Below are 16037 nucleotides of genomic sequence, written 5' to 3'. Positions count from 1 at the left end.
CTGAGATTTCTCCAGGCATACATCGAGTGATTTTCGCAGGAATTATTCGAAACATTCCTCAAGTAACTTTTCCAAAGACAATTCTACAAAATCAAAATTTAAGACAATCGAGCAATTTTACCAATTTCTAAAGACGTTATTTAGAATTTTTACATTCATTTTAAATGATGAAGGATTTCCGAAGTAATTTTCTTGAGAATTCTAACAATTAGAATCCCCCCATGGATTTATTTAGGAATCCTTCTAGGCATTTCATTAGTATTTTGTCAAGAATTCCAACAGGGAACATTATCCCTGGCCAAGATCACAGGGTTCGACGGTATTAAAGTGAAGGATGTTAATTGTAATTCTTGTAATGAAAATATCACCTTTAACACTTTAATGCGCCTCCAACGGTTCATTGCGAACCGGCTGCTACAGATGGAGTATGGCTGATTTATCAGAAATGCTCGATAAACAGGAGGGACCTGCTGGGGCCTAGTAGTTTCTATACCCAGAAAACAGTTCTGGTCTATTGAGTCTGGGAAGGTTTCGAGAGTCGTTGTGAATCATAATGCAATTTTTTGTGTTTTGTGACGAGTCCCGGAATCTTTTTTGAGTCAGCAGACTTTGAACTGTTTCCTGGGCTTCCCACTATTCGGTTAATTTTAACAAATACACTACAAATTTAATTCAAATATGAAATAATTAGTAGTATCTCGCGTATTCAATTTGCTAATACATAGTTCTCAACATTTGATGTGCTTTCGTGATTTAATTTTCTCTATAATTTTCATTATCAATTTAAAATAACTAAGTAACTAATAGTGGGAAGTGCAGCATTTAACAGTGCTTGCTTATAGATTCGAAGCTAACGTGTGATCAAGACGAAATCGACAAAAACTGACTACTTCGACTTTGACTAACGTAGACTATTTATGACAAATTAGATTTTTCGACTGAGTGTATGAAAGGTTTTCTTTAATATGGACTTATTTGGACCGATGCTGATAGTGCTGATAGGGATGTGGACGAAAGACAACTTTCAAAGATAATAAAAACAATACTAAAATGAGGATCAACGAAAATGGACATAACAAACACATCGACTATCTAACAGATCATAGGCACACCAAAGATTACTGAATTATAGGGCACAGCATAAATATGAACAATGACATTCTTTAAAGCTTGACATGACAAAAAAAAACAAATACAAAATTGACCATATGACAAAACCGAAACTTTCACACCTTCTACCGTAACCTTCTGAGTCAGTACGCAACAGTGTCTTACTGGACGACATGTTCCGTGCACGGCTGGTGAACTGCTTCTGAAGGATTACGTACTCTATCCTATCCAAAGGCCTAGTGAACTGTCGTTGTCCGCGCAAACGCGAGACGCTTGTGCGTACAGTGATGGGAGAGGTTTCTACGTCCGTCGGCGTGCCGCTAGGAACCTTTCAAAAAAAAAAAAAAAAAAAAAATTCCAACAGGGAACATTATCAAGGATTCAAGGATAATTATTTCTAAAGTGTTCACAAATAATTTACCCAGATTACCATTACTAATTTGTTCAAGATTTTTTTTCCAAAAATTCTCCAGAGGTTTTCGAGAGATTGCTTCAGTGGACTTTAGAGAAGTCTATTCAATAATGCCACATGATTTTTCATTTTTGTCCAATGATTTCATTTGGCATTTTCATTACAAATCTCTACCATAATTTTAGTAAGATTCTAACAGTATTTCCGCCAGAGTTTTCCTCCATCGAAAACTCTGATATAACCTGTTTATTAGTAAGTTTTTACCAGCTCCACTAGGGTATTTCCTCGGCGTTATATCTGGAACTTTTACAATTATCGTTTTTAAAGAAAGTTAAATTTAATTTCTCAACAAAATGTAAATCAAATCATCACTTAATTTAAAACTTCCTTAAAGAATATATTAACCCTTTCCTTCCCACGACTTTGAACGACTATATCTATGCCAAAACAGCGTTTCCGAAAAAAGTGGTAGAACAAAAGTTATTGCAAATTGGCTAAATTTTTCGAAATCAATGAAAAAAATTTTGGTTGTAAATCAATAGGTTTTTGATTGTTTATCAATAGTTCAACTATTGAAACAAGTAGTTAGTAGTTGTGTTAACCTTATGAGGTTGTAACCATATTCTAAAAATTATTGCATCATATTCATCTAATTCCGTTTGTCCGGAGTTCGTCGAAAATCGATGGTGCTCTAGAGCAACCATGGGAAGTAGAGGGTTAAATTACTTCAAATACCGTGAGGTCGCCATTCACCGCTCATTTTGGGTCAATCATACAAAAATAGTCAAATGTTAGTAAAGTATCGTAACAAAAGTGAATGTAACATGCTGCCACATTAAAAAAGTTTCATTTCACCAAGTTTTTATATGGGTATACCTGAAATCACGTTCTCAAAAAATATTTCTCACACTGCGCTGCAGGACAACATGCAGGGCTGTTACAACAGTCGCGGATTTCGCGGTTTTCGCGAAAATCGCGGATTTGTCGCGGATTTATGTGCCACGACGCGAATTTAGCGGATCCTTAAAATTTGGTCGCAATTTCCGCGGATTTGTCTGATTTAGGTCGCGCATTTCACGGATGCATATCTGTATGTATTTCAACAATTTAAAACCGCATCGCAATAGGAAATGTAGTTGTGATTTACTTTAAAACCATTTTAAATTTCTCTTAAACTTATTTCCTTCGATGCTTTTTTCAAACGTTACTTTTGCAGCTTTAAAGTAGTTTCTGTTTTAAGAAACTTTTCAAAACTACAAAATATATTGAAAGTCGCAACTTAATGCAAGTTTCTCCAACAAGTCAAAAGTTTTTTAAATGGAATGACAGCAGATATCACACATGTTTGCGAAGAAAAGGTCCTGCAATTTTGTTGAACCGATCTTATATCTTCGAAAGAAAAACAATATGAAATAGATTAATGGTGTCTCTGCAGTTTCTCTAGATGCTGTCGTGCGATTTCAAAATTTCGTGAAAACAGCGACAAGCAAAGATTAACTTGTAAATGCTTCATTTCAATTCATGTCAGTTTTTAGAATATTCATAGTTCAATTTTGTAAATTAAATAACAGTAGAAACTTTTGTCATATTTAATTTTCAAACTATTCGCATAATTTACTCATTTTCGTGTCTTTCTATACAACTTTATATGAAGATAATTAATATAACACATAAGCTATTTTATGCAATAAAATGCTGTATGTAACTCGTTGCAAAACCCGATTTTTTCAGCGCTCTTCGTGTTTTTTGCAACTTTTTGCAACTCGTTACATAAATTAACTAGCTGTACCCGGCAAACTTTGTCTTGCCTACTGCGTTTTTTGACGTTTCAAATTTATAACCAAACCCAAGTCCCCGGTGAAAGAGGTATAGAAAATCAGTTTTCGAAAACTCTCAATTTGTCCATGTTTAGGCCTCATAAACCTTCCTTGGGTAAAAACAAACGGAACAAAACTAAGACGACCAAAATCGGACCTTCCGTTCGCAAATTATGCGCGGTCCCACGTATGCCACTGCATTTTTATATATATAGATAGATATTCATGCCGGGATTCAGCATTAGATATTTGTTTCCAAAACACTTGAAGTAACTTGAAGTATTGAAACCAAATCATTGTCCTTTCTGTTTATGAAGCAAAGTATGGTTATTCCTTGGCCCTGAGCCCTCCGGCGGGATCTGCTTCGATTTCTGCTGGTTTGTAAAATGCAACTGAGCAGTTTTATGGTCACTCGAATCACATCAAAGTGGAATGCACTTCCCCCTACTTTTCCCCGGCTCGTCATGATAAACCCCAAGAAAATGCAACAACAATTTGGTTTCTGCATCTATACCGGTCTTATAACTGCACAGTGTGCCCCTGCGGATAACATCTACAAAAGATCGGAGCAATCCAAATTGTCGCTTCTATGACGAGAAGACAGATAAATATATCAGAACATATCCTCTGCTATTGTAGTGCACTCACCCATCGTAGGTTCAAAGTTCTTGACAAACCCTTCTTAGGGCCTGCTGACATATGAGTCTTATTCCCTAAGGACGTGGTTGGCTTTATAAAGCTAGTCTCACCATAATGGGGAAACACACTGTAATTCATCAATAAGCTGGTCTTGAGTTCAGTCGATACTAAGGTATCTCAGCGACAAACATGTTATTGGGATACTTCACAGCAGAAGTGTATATCACAATGTAATTTTCTGGTATCTGGTATCAGGTCCAGAGATTGTTGTTCCTAAAGCTTTAAGAATCTCAATACGTTTATTGTAATAACACTAACAAAGATTGACGAAAATGTGGCTCTAAGAAAAATCGTTGAAAACTTCAAAGGATCGACTCAAAATTGTTCAATATTAAATTTTAATATTTATGTTCGTGTCGCGGATTTGTTTCTCGAGTCGCGGATTTAATTTCCGATGTCGCGAATTTCGCGGATGATAATTTGGAAATTTTGTAACAGCCCTGAACATGGGAACTGTTCAGGGCAAACAGCGGAAGAAATATCCAATAGGTAAAACTCGTTAAAGATTCCATTTTGGCAAAACAGGTTGAACTGAACGTCATGAATCATCAATACTTTGGTAAATAAAAGTTATTTGGTTTTTATAAATGAATAGTTTCTGTGATTCCATGAAAAAATAATCCAGTGAGCGGTGAATGGATCCATCATGAGCGGTGAATGGATGCATGAGCGGTAATAGGAGCCAAGAGATAACACAGTTGAATTTTTATTTTTTCGGTTGTAAACATATTTTACAATCGTTTTATATTTTTTCTATAAAAACAACATAATTGTTGAGTTGTTAACGTAAATTAAAGTGCAATATTCGCAATCGTCGATTTTTAATGTCATATACTTTACGAAAATGCCGTTAAATGAGCGGTGAATGGCGACCTCACGGTACTTTCTTGAAAAATATATTAAATTTGCTGGCTTGGAGAAAATTACAGTTTCTTTATAAAATTTAGCCTCTATCAAATTTATTTTTCAATCATAGATGCTTTACCCCCTACAGGGGACATTCGCCTCTGAACTTTCGCTCTGTTCGACATTTTAAATACGTTTCTTTTTGAATTTTGAAATGTAAACTACTTGCATATAACACGGAAAACTCTAGAACAAACAAAAATCGCATTTAGCCAATTTTTTGTCCATGTTGAGCATTTGTTTAGCTCAAGAACTCGAACTGTTTATCGGATTTTTTATATATTTTGGATTTTTTACAATAGTCCGCTCCCCGTTAGGTTAACTGTTTCTCCGTACCTTTTAATACATTCAGAAAAGTGAGAAAATTGAAAATAGTAATGACAGTGTTCCGATTTTACCATATAAATCAATTTCTATAAACCGGGAAAAAAATGTTGAAGAACCTGGAAAAACCGGGAAATAACCGGGAATTTAATTTACCAATTTGAGTGGCCACCCTGAATAAAGAACAAATCTCTGAAAGAACTATTTATGGGAGCAAGTTTGTAAAACCCTCTGGGTGGAAACTTATTATAACTAGAGAAAGCCAGAAAAAAAACACTCTGGTAAATCAACAGAAAAAAATACTGTTAAATTCATGGAAGAACTCGTGGGAAGAATTCTGTGAGAAATTACGAAGGCATTTAGAGAAGGAATTGTAGTACGATATATAAGAAGGAATCCCGGAAGGAATTTAAGGAAATACCACCAGCACAGACTTCAGACAGAAGTTCAGCTTTAAAACTGTGCAAGGAATTGTACGGCCATATGGTATGTAGAATTACCGATTGAACCACTGAACGTTTTTTCTGATTTTTTAGTGTGTTTGGATGTCATTTATTTTGACAACTAAGAACAGTCTTGAACAGTGAATCAAAATTCAACCATCGCGCAACAATAATGACAATGTCGCAACCTGTATTTGTTGCGACAAACAAACCCATGCGACATAAGTTTGTCCCAACTTGAAAATAATGGAATTAACATCGTACACCACGAGTTTAGAGATTTTTAAGCCTTGCATTGCGATTTTCGATCGGTAACTTCGAGTCGGTAAACACTGCAACTCTGGTGAAGCTCTATCATCAAACAGTTTCGACTTTGGGTTAGCAATAATTGATTTTTCACGAGTTGAAAAGTACGCAACAAATTCAGCTTCCGTTTTGTCTGCAACAAAAAAATTCGAGATCATATCATTATCTGTTACCAGTAGGGATAAAGAGTAAGTCGCACCTTCTTTGTTGCTTGTTTTGTGCCTCTTTTGTCTGACAATTCTCTTCAATGGTCTTGAAAGGACTTATTTGGATTTTAAGGAACACCTTGGGTAATAAATCTAGCGCATTTTCTCTAAAATCTTAATTTTATATAATTTAAAAAAATAGGGATATAAATTTTATAAAATTTGGGCTAACTTTTTGAACTTTTTGAGTTAAAACTTTCAAAAGTTCCCCTGGAAAACTCTCGGAAATTCATTTTGTCTTGAATAGACACCCTGAAGCTACTGTTGACGGGCTTGGTGGTCTAGTGGCTACCGCTTCTGATTCGTATGCAGAAGGTCATGGGTTCAAACCCTGGCCCGTCCTTTTCATCCTACTTTGTATCTTTCTATCCACTTTCTCTCGCTCTCTCTTCTCTACATATACAACTCATGTATATTCATATGTTCATAGCCATCGCTAGAACCAGAAACGAATTGAAAAAAAAAAGTCGTTTCCCTCCCTTCCAACTTCCACTCACAGCACAGTGTATATAACGCCTATCAGTTATGCAACCAAAGCGTGCTGTGCCGCTTGACCTTATTCACCTTATTCACCACACAATCTATCACGAATACTATAAATAACCCTATCCATGGATCGCATCACCGACCCAACGGTGACTCCCAGATCTCCCATCCTTTCCGTCTAACAAATACCCCCCAGTCCGTGCTGCGTTGTGGGGACGCAGAGTGCTCTCGGTCTCTAGTAGCAACAACCAGTACACTCTAACATTCCTTTCCCTTCCCAGCTGACTATAAGGACTTGGCCGGCGCCGTTATTGATCAAATATGCATGAGCTGCTAAAATTGCACTTTGAGAATAAGTGGAATGTCCCAGCCCCTTATTCAGTTGGATCTCAGTGCAACTGGTACCAGTTCAGATCAATCACGGAGGAGCAACCATTGACATGTATAGTCAGAATTGATCGTGATCAATAGACACCCTGAAGCTACTGGCATCAGATATCTGCATTCTTTAACGAACCTGATGGTGACTGCTTGGGTGACTGCGTAGATGTACAATAAGACGCTGTAAACCAAAACATGGTGGCTCCACAGAGGATAACGCAATTCTGTATTTAACCCTTATGTGGCCGACAGGGTACCCGGGTACCCAGCGTCCGTTTAAAATTCACGGTGTAGAAAAAAGCAAAAAATTTTCGGACACATAACGGTTAAATGCGACATGTAGAGGTAGATGTCATTCATTAAATCTTTTATTTGAAAATTACAAATAAACAGACGTATCACTCTGCTCTACGAACGTGATGGTAACTGGGTAGATCGGTGATTCCCAAAGTGGGCGAAATCGTCCCCAGGGGGCGAAAATCAGGCCAAAGCGGGCGAAAATTTTAAAAACCAAAATTGGGGGAGGGGGGGGGGCGAAAATACTAAAAAGGGAGGCGATTTTTCAAATGATTGAGAAATATCAAAAGTATTGAAATGTATTGTACCGTGTGCGCACCTAACTTTGCGCAGGTCCAAACTTTGCGCATTCTTGTAAAATAACGAAACAAATAACTAAATGTCAACATATTTACCAGTTTAATCATTGCACTAGCATTGTGTAAACATAAACATTATTTGACAAATATTTAATTGCCATAAAATCTTTGTTTATGTTGAATAATAAACAAAAAATACACAAAAATGTCAAAATTTGCCTCGCCTTAACACGGTTGCCAAGAAGTAACTCTGCTAAAAATCAACATTTTCCTCGATAAAACTGTGCAACGATGATTAATTTTGCAGTTAATTGACAAAAAAGATGATATTCTAGTAATATCAATCATAGTTCGTAATAAAATTTTCAATTTAATTAGTAAATAGTGGTGCGCAATGTTTGGAACCATTATTTCCGCTGTGTTCCTAATTTTTGCGCACTTTCAGTAAATGCATGTTGAACATGAATACATGACATATGAACCATTCAAATATTATGTAACACCAGTACTGATAATTTCAGGCCTGCCTCTCCACCATGTAGCAGATTTTGTATAGAAATTTGTAGAAAATTGTATGAACCGTAGCACTACGGCACTCTCCATCTGTCTACAATGAGACGTGATTTGTGAACAGTCCAACAGTCCTTCATTTGAATTTTCCGGCGGTCAATGTTAGGGACGATTCAAATATGACGTCCACCATTTTTTTAAATTTTTAGAACCCCCTCTTCCCCTGGGCCACCCCGTCACGCTTCATAGTATAAATACCTAATACATGGCATATTACACTTTTTCAGACAAGCCCAGCCCCCTCTCCCCAAAGTTGGACGTCATATTTAAATGACCCCTTATTGTTCCTATCCGTAACGGTCACTTCATTTATCAGGAAGCTTTTACCTTTGATCTTTAGCCACAGAAAACAACCCCTCATGAAGTTTAGATTGTTCACACGGTAGGTGCCTAGTATGAACCGCAGACGAAATTAAGAACTCAATAGGCCTCCGTTACCCCTCCCTAGGACAAAGTATTTCAACAAAGATCTCTTAAGGGCACACTACCTGATCTGAATAACTTTAGTTTAATGGGCAAATATTAAATAATAGCATTTTTGATTACTTTTTTGAACAATTCATAGCATGCGCAAAGTTAGGCACACTATGCGCAAAGTTAGGAACAATCGAAGATTTTGTGCGCAAAGTTAGGAACAAGGCAATGAAATAGTTTTTCTATTTTAAGTATTTTTTGGTTAATAGGGTAGGGCGGGGCAAGATGAGCACCCTAAGGATCACGTTGAGTTTATTGGAAGTGATCACAATTTTTCAAAGTACCTCTCAGTAGTTCTTTTCTATATCATGTTTTCTACCACCCATAAACATGGCAGGGTTCAAAATGCACAACAAGGATTATTTTTTTGACTAAACAAAAAAGATGTTTTATGGTCAGTCCGAACATGCTGCGGGGCAAGACGAGCACCCCTACGGGGCAAGAAGAGCACTTAATTAAAATCTTAATATTTTAACAATAAATTGGTCACACAGTGATTGATATAGTAAATCTTGTTCATAGCTATGGTATCATGTTCTAAAATGATCAGTTTCTTTTTCGAATATTGAAAAAAAATGTAGTTATAATACTTTTTACAAAATGACCCGAAAAACAATAAACGATTATTAAGTGGCTTAGTTTTTTAAATTTACGCAACCAAATAGTTATAGAGGATACGGAAACTTGTTTTCGGCACAGTTCGGCACTATTGACTGGATTACAATAATTTCAAAATATTTTCTATATTCCCATCAGGGGTGCTCAACTTGCCCCACTATAGGGTAATAACTTAAATTGAATAAATTTTAATGTTTGTTTTTAGAAAATATTTTCTAATGTAAATTAAAATGCTTTGCAGTAAGCTAGTAATGTTGGCTGATAACCAGAATTACGGTAAAAAATATATTGTGATATAAAAACCTTATTTCATTCTGATGATTTCTTATAAGAAAATGCTCAAAATCCATGCTAGCGACTAATTTGACGATATTTTTCAATTAGTTCGTTATGAAGTTCCTTATATCAGGTTTACAAACAGGATGAACTTTATTCTAATGGATTATGAAGTTGTTTGGATAAAAATCACCATAAAAGTAGTAAAACAGAGGGATGCTCATCTTGCCCCGGGTTGCCATCTTGCCCCGTCCTACCCTATTATGATTTTTTTATATTGCAGACTCAAAGAAGGATCATTAGTCTATCGTATGAGCATGTTGTTCATGATATATTTTGTTTGTTTGTATTTTTTATAACGACTAGAAATTTGATTTTTCTTAACTGCGCAAAGTTTGGTACATACACGGTATTGAATGTCAACTTAATCAATAAAACTCCCTGACATTCCAAGTTTTTTTTGTTTCTAGGATTATTGAAAAATGCCTGTTTCGAAATAGACTAAATGTTACAGATTTTTTTATGTTTACGTGGATTTTTTGGCAAAATTCCATGAAAAAAAAGCAATAAACCGAGAGAATTCCTAGTGATTTTAGAAATCATGATTGATTTTTGTCCAAATGGAAGAAACAGGGTTTTTTTTACTTCATAAGAAAGTTCTGTTTTTAATTTACATGCGATTTGTTTTTCATGGAAAATTCATTCATAAACATGAAGTTTAAAAAAGTTAACAGTTTGGGAAACACGGGGGTAGATAAATAACTGGACGCTGTCTTTAGTTTACATAGTGGCTCCACAGAGGATTTCAACTTCTTTACCTCGAGTCTCAAGCAGGTATAAGCAGGTTACAAATATCTCCTTACATTACAATAGCAGTATATATCGAAGCTATTTTGAGTCCGAAAGATTACCACGGTCAATTCTTTACAGGTTGCCAAACTGGTGCTGGATGACTATTTCAGTAGTAACGAGTTCCTCGCATCGGTCGAGATGGGAGCCAGTTTCGATCTGCCCAGCTCGTTAGCATCGCCGGTGACGCCGATGCCGGGTCAGCACCAGCTGATCACCGGATCGCCCTTCGTGGACAGTGGCGTCGGCTTGGATGTCATGGCCGGCAGCGGCGGAATGGGATCGATGGGTGGCGGAAGCTGCATAGAAGTCGATGACGATGTGTTTATCGTCGATCCTCCCACTTTGGGCGGCGGTGGAAGCTTGAAATCGGGCGACAGTTCCAGCTCTTCCAGCTCGACGTTGGTAACGTCCACGCCGGTGAACAACGGGCTGAGCCGTTCGAGGAGAAGCCATTTCTCGCGAAAAGACAGCGCACCGGAAGGTATTAAAGATGGCGCTGGCGCCACGCCAACTTCGAAGGACGATTCTACTCCAGGTAATATTGTACAATATCTTTAACACATCTGGGTCATTTAGCTTAAGGTTGTGACGGACCTCGTCATTTTTTTCTCATTCATTTTGTTTTACTGAACTACAGTAAACTGTTCTTGTTCATTCTTTTCAAGTTTCCGTAGCTATTTCGCAAATTATTGTGTTCAATGACCTGTTCTGAATAGTTCCTACTTCAATTTTGTAACATATTCTCTAATAATGTATCAAAACCTTTTGGCCTTTCAGTGAGAATCGTTCACGAATACGAACGTTTGATCTACTACTCCAAATCTCCCCACTCATGGGCTCTGCCACGTGACTGGCTGAAGATCTGCGACAAACTACCCTATCTAGTACGAAACAAGGTAAACGACTCTCATCGCATGTCCTCTTCGGGTGGCGACTGCCTGGGATCCCCGGACTGTAAAAATTGTAACCATAACTCTACTAGCACTACTACTACCATCACTGGCTGTGGTCATGACAATACTAACAATCATAGCAACCATAACAACAACTACCACCACCATCACAATTCGTTCACTAGCGATAGCAACAACAATAACGCAAACAACAGCACGCAGCAGGCGCGGAGAGCGGCATTTTTCTCGTCGAAAGGTTCTCTCACTCGGCATGCTTCGCTCAGTACGAGCAGTTTCGATATCTACAACGGTTCCTCGGTGGGCGGTACGGGGCGCATTCCCTCTCATAGTAACTATCAGCAGTCTTTCTACCGGTATCCTCCGTCGGGTAAAACAACCGAAACAGGTGCCCCGTATCGGTTGATGCGTTATAAATCGACCGGCGATTGAACCGTCGTGACGTTGACCTTAAAACGATTTGATTGGATTTCTCTCTCTTTTTTTGTTGTTGTCGATTTTTGGAATTTGCTGTGAATTCGTTTGAAACGAATATAATCATTACGCTTATTGTTGGTTTTAAATGATTTTAAATTGAAATTTTAATTTATTTCAAACCTGTGAATATGTTTATCAAAAGTTTAACGCTGAGATTATTAATCATAAATCTCTTTAAGAAGAAAAAGCTTACTTTGTTACGATTTGTTAATTTTCTGATATCCTTCGAGAAGATTATAAACCATGTAAGGAGAAACGGGGCCTTCCATTTGAAATTTGTTACATAGATAATTCATTCCTATATATATTGTTAAGTTTAACCAAACTGAATAAAGACTAACATTATTAAGATCATTGTTTGTGATACCATCATTATGACTATTCTTCTTGTACATACATGCTGTAGAGTTCTATATATTTCTTCAAGCTTCGCATACACGGCTGTTGTAAGAGTGTTACTTATCACTTCTCTAAGTATTTGGATCGGATAGGGTCACATTGCCTTTAGCAATCTTAAGCTCCCAAATACATCGTATTTCGAAAACAAAGCGATTGCAGCAAGTGATTAATTCCGTTTTTGTTGGATAAAGCACTTTACGGAACAGTAACTATGTAGTGCTTTTTGGATTTTTATTTCACTTGAGAATCTTTAACAGTACTCGTTCAACTTCTCAGCTGGCAGCATGTGGCGAAAAGGTATCAGGTATCAGGCCGGCTCCAGAGGCACGATCTCCTCCATTTAGGACATATGTGCCCTCGCCATACATATAAGCCTATTTCATCATTTACCTGTGGGAGAATGGGACAAGGGATGGAAATTAGGAAAGGGAAAGATGATGAAATAGGAAGGGGTGTCCTAGAAGAGGGAATGAACGCATAAGCGCAACGAGAGCTCACAGCCCATACCACAACGGGTTTAATCAGCGCCCTGAAAAGTACATTGTAAAACGCTTAAGCGTAAAGAGAGTCTATAGCTCATTGGAAGTGGCTTGTGACGTCATGCGACTTTTAATATGACATTGAAAAGCACGTCATCAAAAGCATCCTCAATATTCAAGAAATCACCCAAACAAAAACTACGTTTGAGCGAGTGCTTTCGTGAAAACGTATACAACTTTGTGTAAAAAAGTCACTGTAGACACCCCAAATTGGAAAGCATGTGAGTTCACATGAATAGGCATGTTAGCCAGACGAACATCACAGATATGATAATCGACAATGCGTTTCATGCATTTCAGAAAGAACAAGGTAACCAGATAAATCTAGAATACATTCCTTCTTTATGCAACGCATGCACCCTTTCTAATCTAATCTAACCTAATCTAATACATACGCACCCAGTACAAGAAAGCATCCTGGAAAATATTCGGGTTAGATTACGCCCGACTATTTTTCTTGTCAATATTGAAGCTTGTGACAATTAGAAATACGACACAAGCGTCAAAGCGGCCAGGCCTACTGCGCAGTATTTACCGCAGAGATGATTCTTGGAAATGCCTCGACTTCTACATTTTATTACATTTTGTGTCGAAACATTTCTAGAATCTACAGGGGTGGAAGGATGCGTGGACATACCGTACCAAACGCTCCATATTGTACGCAATTGAATACATGATTGAAATATGAATAAGTTGTATAACAAAGGTTATTGAGATTGAAAGTTAAATAATGAATGTTGGAAAGATCTCACCAATCTGTTGAGTTGCTCGTTGTACAATGGTATACTTGAGGAACTTTCGACAGTTGATCATTTTAAAATTTTGCAGCCTGATCCCATTCAACGGCAGATGTTACGGCATTGTTAACATTACTTCACACTTTCACCTTGAATTTTCTCTTGGAGAATATTCTTATAGACCCATGCACTTTTTCCTAAACACGGGACGATGTCCTCTCAACTTTCAAAAGGATCGACTATTTTCTTAACACCACGTCACCAGAGGCAAATTTCTTCATAGCTTCTGGCAGTCAAACAATCGCGATCTCAACAGAAAAGCCATATTAAGGACAAGGTATTTGGAGTACATAGCTCAAAATTTCTAGAGCACCGTTTTTTAGAACCGTTGAACGGATTTGAATGAAAATGCATCACGCTAATTGTTCAGTGGTTGTCAACAGCGTGATGCGTTTTAATCCAAATCCGTTCAACGGTTCTAAAAAACGGTGCTCTAGAAATTTTGAGCAATGTACTCCAAATACCTTGTCCTTAAAAAGCTGAGCTATTCCTATGTGTATAAATATGTCACCACTAGCAAATTAGAAATCCTTATACAACACACGCACCCTTTCGGGATAAAACTATAGAGTAAGTTCATGCCATGAAAATACCCAATAGAAAAATAAAAGAATTCAAAACATGTTTGAAATACTCAAATCCCTCTGGAGAAAAATAGGAGAAACCCCCATTTGCTCTTGGAGATGTGAAGTAATCAGAGCTTTTAAGTTCCCACTAAATCGATTCTATAGCTACAATCCTTGGTGCAGAAGCTAGAGATTCGTAGCTATACAAAAGACTAGTTTATTCATAGATATTTTGAACTTGAACAGATCAGAGTTCCATTCAGGAATATCTCTTGCGGTTCGCACAGGCCGCAGAGGACAAGCTTCTTTCAAAGCAATAGTTGTGGTATACCACAATGGAGGGCGTTGTAGTAACAACAGCACAATGAAACTCTCTTGGATTAGCAATGCAAGCGAGTTATTCATAAACTGTGGTCGTAACGTTGAGACAGTGCATTCAAAAAAAAAAAAATATTTTTGAATCGAAAGAATAATCCTGAGTTCCTGATATTTGCCAGTACTCTGAGAAGTATTCTCATATAGTACTGAGATAAATTCCCGCAGACTGCTGAGAGAAATTCCCCTATAATCTTCAGAGAGAATCCTCCAGAATTCTGAGAAGATTTCCTCTAGAATTATGAGAGATTTCTTCAGAATGCTGAAAATGATTACACCAGAATCCTGGGCGACATTGTCGAGAAAAGAAAGCAAGACTTTTTCGGTATCTTGGTAGGAATTCTCCCTGAGTTCTATTAAGGATTCTAGGAAAATCCTGAGAGAGATTACTCCATGTCTATGAAACGGAATGTCTAAGAGTCCAGAATCATGTGATAAATTTAGAGAAGCTTCCTCTTGGCCTTCTCCCAGAATCCTCATAGGAATCCCAAGAGCGGTTCTTCCACATTCTTGAGATAAATTCATCTAGAATACTGAGAAAGACTTTCGGAATTCTAAGATGAATTTCGACAAGAAACTAAAAATAATTGGCCAAGAATCTTGAGAAGGGTAGTTTAGAACCCTAAGAAGGATTACTCCAAAATCCTGAGAAAGGTTCCCTAAAAGATTTTGAGATATCCTCTCACAGAATTCTGGGAGATAGGATTCCCCCAGGATCCCGAGAAGAATTCCTCCAGAATCCTTTTAAGTTTTCTCCCAGAATTCCCCTAAAATCATGGGTATAATCCTTTAGGATGCTGACAATAACTCTGCCAGAATCCCGAAAGGTATTCCCCAGAATTCTACGAGTAATTCCTCCAGAATCCAGGGTTCTTCCAGATTCTTAAGAGAACATCTAAAAACCTAAGAAGTATTTTTCCGAAAATCTGATAAGGATTCTTCCTGCAAGGGATTACGGTAACTTCTAATGGACTTCTCCAGCATCTTTAGAAAGATTCTCTGGAATTCTGAGAGGTATTCCTACATAAAAAAAATAAAAATTACCGCAGATTCCTGAAAGACATTCCCCCAGAATCTTTGAAAGGACTTCCCTAAACTCCTGAAAGGGATTGTCCATGAACTCAGAGAGTGATTCCTCTATAATATATTTAATTATTGCACCAGAATCTAAAGAGAATCTTCCCATAATCTTGCCAGGGATTTTCCCTGATTACTCAAAGGGACTCTCCCAGAATCCTTAAAGAGATTTCTGTGAGCAACTACTTCAGAATACAAAAAACAGAATTTTGCTGGGATTCTTGTAGAATGCTGAGAAGGCTTACTTCCGAACTTTAAGAGGAATCACAAAATCTATGCGAGGGATTCTCCAAAATCGAAATTTCTCTAGAGAATTCTTCCCAGAATATCGTGAGAGATTCTTCAATAATTAATTATTCTGAAAGAAATTGCCCTAGAATCTTGACAAATATAGACCCAGAATCCCAAGGATTTCTCCAG

The 16037-nt window shown here is 37.4% G+C and overlaps 1 protein-coding gene across 1 annotated transcript in view; it reads left to right on the top strand.

Annotated features, from left to right (window-relative positions):
- The window catches only part of LOC109411691 (eukaryotic translation initiation factor 4E-binding protein Mextli), a gene marked incomplete at its 3' end in the record, with an annotated part of 44346 nt that extends 32974 nt beyond the window's left edge, over window positions 1-11372 (top strand). Inside the window, 2 exon segments of the mRNA XM_062849043.1 lie at window positions 10555-11011; window positions 11254-11372. Coding sequence (XP_062705027.1) covers window positions 10555-11011; window positions 11254-11372 — 576 coding nt within the window.
- Window positions 11373-16037: the final 4665 nt, after the last annotated feature.

The sequence above is a fragment of the Aedes albopictus genome, chromosome 2 (genome assembly GCF_035046485.1).
Source record: "Aedes albopictus strain Foshan chromosome 2, AalbF5, whole genome shotgun sequence".
Lineage (NCBI taxonomy): Eukaryota > Metazoa > Arthropoda > Insecta > Diptera > Culicidae > Aedes > Aedes albopictus.
This window is presented reverse-complemented; position numbering and strand designations above follow the sequence as displayed.